This window comes from Zingiber officinale, chromosome 8A (genome assembly GCF_018446385.1).
Source record: "Zingiber officinale cultivar Zhangliang chromosome 8A, Zo_v1.1, whole genome shotgun sequence".
Classification (NCBI taxonomy): Eukaryota; Viridiplantae; Streptophyta; class Magnoliopsida; order Zingiberales; family Zingiberaceae; genus Zingiber; species Zingiber officinale.
Window position 1 is genome coordinate 30392383 of NC_056000.1, and position 5171 is coordinate 30397553.

General features: G+C 37.9%; 1 protein-coding gene across 2 annotated transcripts; it reads left to right on the forward strand.

Moving 5' to 3' along the window:
• Positions 1–315: 315 nt before the first annotated feature.
• LOC122008273 (probable WRKY transcription factor 4) lies at positions 316–3882 on the forward strand. Of its 2 annotated transcripts, none has more exons than XM_042563952.1 (5): positions 316–850; positions 2334–2950; positions 3031–3171; positions 3249–3403; positions 3496–3882. In XM_042563952.1, exons 1-5 carry the CDS (start codon positions 404–406, stop codon positions 3504–3506), a joined length of 1371 nt encoding a protein of 456 aa, XP_042419886.1. In that variant the 5' UTR covers positions 316–403; the 3' UTR covers positions 3507–3882. The 2 variants fall into 2 exon arrangements, with proteins under 2 accessions (XP_042419886.1, XP_042419885.1); XM_042563951.1 differs by having other exon boundaries at positions 318–850; positions 2301–2950.
• Positions 3883–5171: the final 1289 nt, after the last annotated feature.

Consider the following 5171-nt stretch of genomic DNA (forward strand, 5'->3'; position numbering starts at 1 on the left):
GAAATTTCCCACATAATATTAGGATATGTAACTAAGACTCAAATCTCTTAATTATCCCGGGTTACCTGCTCTCTTCCATAAAATAACCGATGGGGTAGCTCATAAAATTTGTTGTGTCCGGAAAGCCGTAGACTGCAGATTAATATTGTGTAAAAAAATGGCCTTCTCTTGAGCGAAGGAGTCTTTGTTGTGCACGAGACGAAAAGTCAATGTTTGAACGTTTTATAATATTAATTATTTACTGCAGAGTCGGAGGTTGTTTTCTTCTTACATGTGTCGCGTCTTTTCCTCACAAATCTCAACTACTCGCACTCCAGCAAATAAAAACAAAGAAGAAGGAGAAATAATAATCCCTAATTACATGTAAGTCAACACACTGATCTTGTTCCCTCCTCCTCATCCGATGGTGGAGGACGGCGCCGGACGAGGAGGCGCAGGCGAAGGGTCGGCAGCGGCCCAAGTGGGAACCAAGCCGCCGCGCCCCTCCATCACGCTCCCCGCCCGGTCTTCCCTGGAGAACCTCTTCCGCAGCGGCGCCGGGAGCGGCAGCGGCGCCGGCCCCTCAGAGGCCAGCCCCGGCCCGTTGACTCTCGTGTCCAGTTTCTTCGCCGAGGACCCCGAGTCGGAGAGCCACTCCTTCACTCAGCTCCTGGTCAGAGCCATGAATTCTCCCGCGGATGGAACGACGAAGGAGGAGGACAGGGGGGATTTGGATGGAGGCGGAGTCGTGCGGCTAGGGCAGGAACCTCCTGAGAGCCTGTCGGTGGGCCAGCATCAGGTGCTTTCGATTCCCCCAGGACTAAGGCCTGCGAGCTTGTTTGATTCTCCGGGCTTCTTTTCTTCCCGCCAGGTAGGCCATGAGCTCGAGTAAAATTGATCTTTTTGAGCAGCATGTGATTCAGCTACAGCAACTATTTGATCTTGATTTACGCTCTTGTTGTTCCTTTGATGATAATGCCAACAATTTGACTGGTAGAAGTTACTTTGATTTTGTTCTTGCTCTTATAGTTTAGAATTCTGAAACTCTTTGGCGTAGATGAGAAGAAAATTGTGATACGTAGCCTTTTGTTAATGGATTGTTTATACTCAAGGACATGGTATTCTCCATGTGTGTTCATGCAACATGATGTGTTGGAAGTTGGTGGACTCTTAAATAGCTTTCTAGGAAGAGAAGAGGAGTTGTAGCATAATGACTTGTATTGCAAAAATTATTTGTCTTGCAACTTCACATTACATGACTATTTATACTACTCAATAGAAACTCCTAGATCATACTTCATCAATTAGATTCGTGAATTTATTTTATCTAGTTATGTGAATTACAAGATTCACGTTTCACTTGGTTCATGTACATCAAGCATTTACGATGGTTCATATTCAAGTTTAATTCAACTTCTAACACTCCCCCCTAAACTTGAATCTTCTGACTCCAAGCATGAACCTCAGTCTTCGAAAATCATCAAATTTCAATGGCTTTGTAAAAATATGGGCAAGTTGATTCATAGTCTTCACATATTCTAGTTCAACTTCTTTCTTTGCAATGTATTATTGAATAAAATGATACTTGTGTCATATGCTTGCTACCTTCATGAAACATAATGTGTGTTCATGCAACAAAATGTGTTCATGAACCATGTGGTATTCTCCATGTGTGTTCATGAGGATTCTTGTGCTTAAAGGTGCAATCAAAAGTAGCAGCTTGTCTAGTCGTGGAGTATGAAGTCTTTACTAATTGTCTGAATCTTACATATCAAGAGCCTACCAAAGAGCTTTTTTTTCAGAGCTCTCTTACCAACCAATAAGTTCAAAGCATAACACGAATGCATTAGATTGATCTGAGTAAGTCTGGTGGTAGTATATTGGAGTGAATACATATGGACCACATTAGAATAACTGAGGAAGACTAAAGCTAGTTTGATTTAACCTCAAATTTCATAGATCATGGTGATTCTGATTATTAATTGGCGCAACACAACTAATGGAAGTGGCTCAGTTTACGTGACTCTCTTATCACTGATATGGTTGATTTCTTGGGTTTTTTTTTACTTATGCTACTATTTGTTAATATAGAGATTCTCATGTAGAGGTTCTTGTATCAGTCTTTAGAATTATTAGTCATTTTTATGCAAGTTATCTGATCTCATCTCCACTCCTGTTGAATAAGTATGATGTGTTCTCTCAATGCTCTTTCCTGATTCTGTGTTAAACTTTATGCTGTCTAACAAGAGAAAAAAAAGTTTGCTTTGTTGTTGCACATAACTCTATTGATTGCATCACTTCTTTTTTGTTACATATAAAAGGCCTCCAATTCTCAATCAAAGATGTTGCAACAGACAGAATATCTGCCCACATCAATGACGACTTCATCGGCTCAGGAACAAGGCCAGGAGTTTGTTACTCTAAAGTCACATAATATCGCCATTCAATCTGCTGAAGGCTCTCATTCTGATCAATGGTCCCGGCCTAATTCTATCACAGTTGATAAGCCTGTTGAAGATGGCTACAATTGGCGAAAATATGGCCAGAAGATGGTAAGAGGCAGTGAATATCCTAGAAGTTACTATAAATGCAGCCATTTGAATTGTCCAGTCAAGAAAAAAATAGAGCATTCTGTGGATGGTCAAGTTACTGAGATTGTTTATAAAGGACAGCATAATCATCAGCGCCCAGCACCAAATAAGCGTTCCGGCAGTGGTGGGAGTTTCTCCACTGGATCAAATCAAATCACTGATAGTCTTAACAATCCTGCTACACCTGAATTAAGTTTTCATGATCATCAAGCAAACATCAGGATATCGAACAAGATATCTGCTGTTATGTCAGCTCCTAAAAGGGACCGAGAATCTGATTATGAGACACCTGATCAATTATCCGTATATGGTGAAGATGAAGAATCATCTGAAGTTAATGGCAATGTAAGGGACAACAACAATAGTGATGCTAAAAGACTGTAAGTAGCATTTACATAATAACATTTCCTTTTATATACACATTCTTCAATTTATGGATTCTATTTCTGCATGTTGACAGGAATGTGTCTGATTCTATTCAAAAACCGACATCAGAATCTAGGATCATTGTGCAAACAACAAGTGAGGTTGATCTTTTGGATGATGGTTACCGGTGGCGCAAGTATGGACAAAAAGTTGTAAAAGGAAATCCCCATCCAAGGTAACACTATCCTCTAACACTATTCAGCTATTTGTCTGAGAAAATACTCATGTATCTTGATCCTTTGAACGATGCAGAAGCTATTACAAGTGCACCTTCACAGGATGCAATGTTAGGAAACATATCGAGCGAGCTGCTATAGACCCCAAAGCTGTCATAACAACATACGAGGGTAAACATAACCATGATCTACCAGCTTCAAGGAACAGCAGCCATAGCATGGCTGGCACTGGTATTACTATTACAGCTCTAATATGCAAGTTCTCCATACTTCCCACAAACTTCAGAAATAATGATCAACATCTGATTGCCACTAATTTACAGGTCAAAGATGAACATGAAACCAAATAAGCCCATTCCAATTCACTCAAAGTTCCGTATCGAAGCTGGATCAGAATAACAAAGACACCGTTGGTTGCTACTCTTCTGTTGTTCTCTTTTTATTCATAATCACAGTTAATTTACATACTTAGTTGGGCACCTTTGGAGGTGTTTGACGATATCAGTTTTACTAAATCTTCCTCTGCTTCACAGATACCACACTGTTAAACTGGCTATAGAAATGTTTGTATCTTATATTTTTGCACCAGAAAATTGATTATAGTTACTTGAACATATACTTTCAGAGTTTATGTATAGCAATTAATGAAACACTGACCTGTTGAGAGTGATTATGTCTATGTTCAATTGGATTCCTTTTCATTGTCTAAACTTTTGCTACGTAAGAAACTTTAATTCGCGTAATTTGTGTTGTTATAATCACAAGGAAGCTTCCATTCACTCAAGTAATACAACTGTTTTTGGCCATTATCTGTCGTATCATAATTCAAGTTTTGTCTAATGGTGCAATGAATCTGTCACTTTGTAAATGGTTGATCGGATTCGACTTCTCGTATAAAATTTAATTCGTTTTGGAGTTTCATCAACAAGAACATAGAAAATGTCAAGAAGCTATCTTTATGTATTTTTGACATAGCACATACAAAACTAAAGCACAAAGAAAAAAAACTGCGATATAGAGAATAAAAAAAAGTTGCCCACACGAAGCTCGGAGCATATTGGATTTATTTTCTTATTAGAGAGTAAAATATTTTACAAAGTCTAGGACATTTCGAAACCAAATCTGACTGAATATTAGACAAAGATAACCTAATTAACAATTAGGTCATGCCATTAACAATTGCTCGCATGTGGTCATTGGGTGTGCTCATCTTGTACAGCCTAATATTAAACAAGGATAAGATATAATTCGCACTATGACTTTGTACAGATTAATCTTTGATTTAATCTGATTTGTCAGATGGATGAGTATATGTACACATCCTCATCTGATTGCGACAGATTCGATGAATATGATTGCCCTTTGAACACATCAGACGAGCGCATCCTATCGATTTCAGATGAATTAAACTTAAGCAAATTTAATTATTATCTTCGTTCCTAATAAAGTAACAATACAAACTGAAAAACTCTAGTGGTCATCTAAGCTGACAACTTTAAAAATTCAAGAATCATGCCGTTTCTATTTTTATTATATTGGATATTTATAACTAATCTTGTCAATCGATATTATCATAATGATCTCTTATATATATAAGAGAATTATAAATCGTGTGATAATTGTAGTTTCACTTATCAAAATTACGTATCATAGTGGGACTCCTCGGATTGGCCCATTTGGCATTGACCTCTTTTGGAAGATACGTTTCAAATAGCTACTCGTCAAATTAAATAATTAAGGCCACCAAGTTAGAATCCCACAAGTCTTGCAACATGCCCCTTTATAATTCATAGATTTGTCAAATTAGAATTCACAAAGTTAGAGCATTTTATTGCATGAAGTAATAGACAGTGTATGGATGAGTATGTAATTTTGTAAAAATATTAGGGGAATAAATTAGGTAGGGCAAGGTTTATGGCTTGGGAATATATTCCCATGGCTAGTTGTATGTTTTTTTTTTGATAAAATAGTTGTATGCTTTAGATAGACGCCAGAAGAG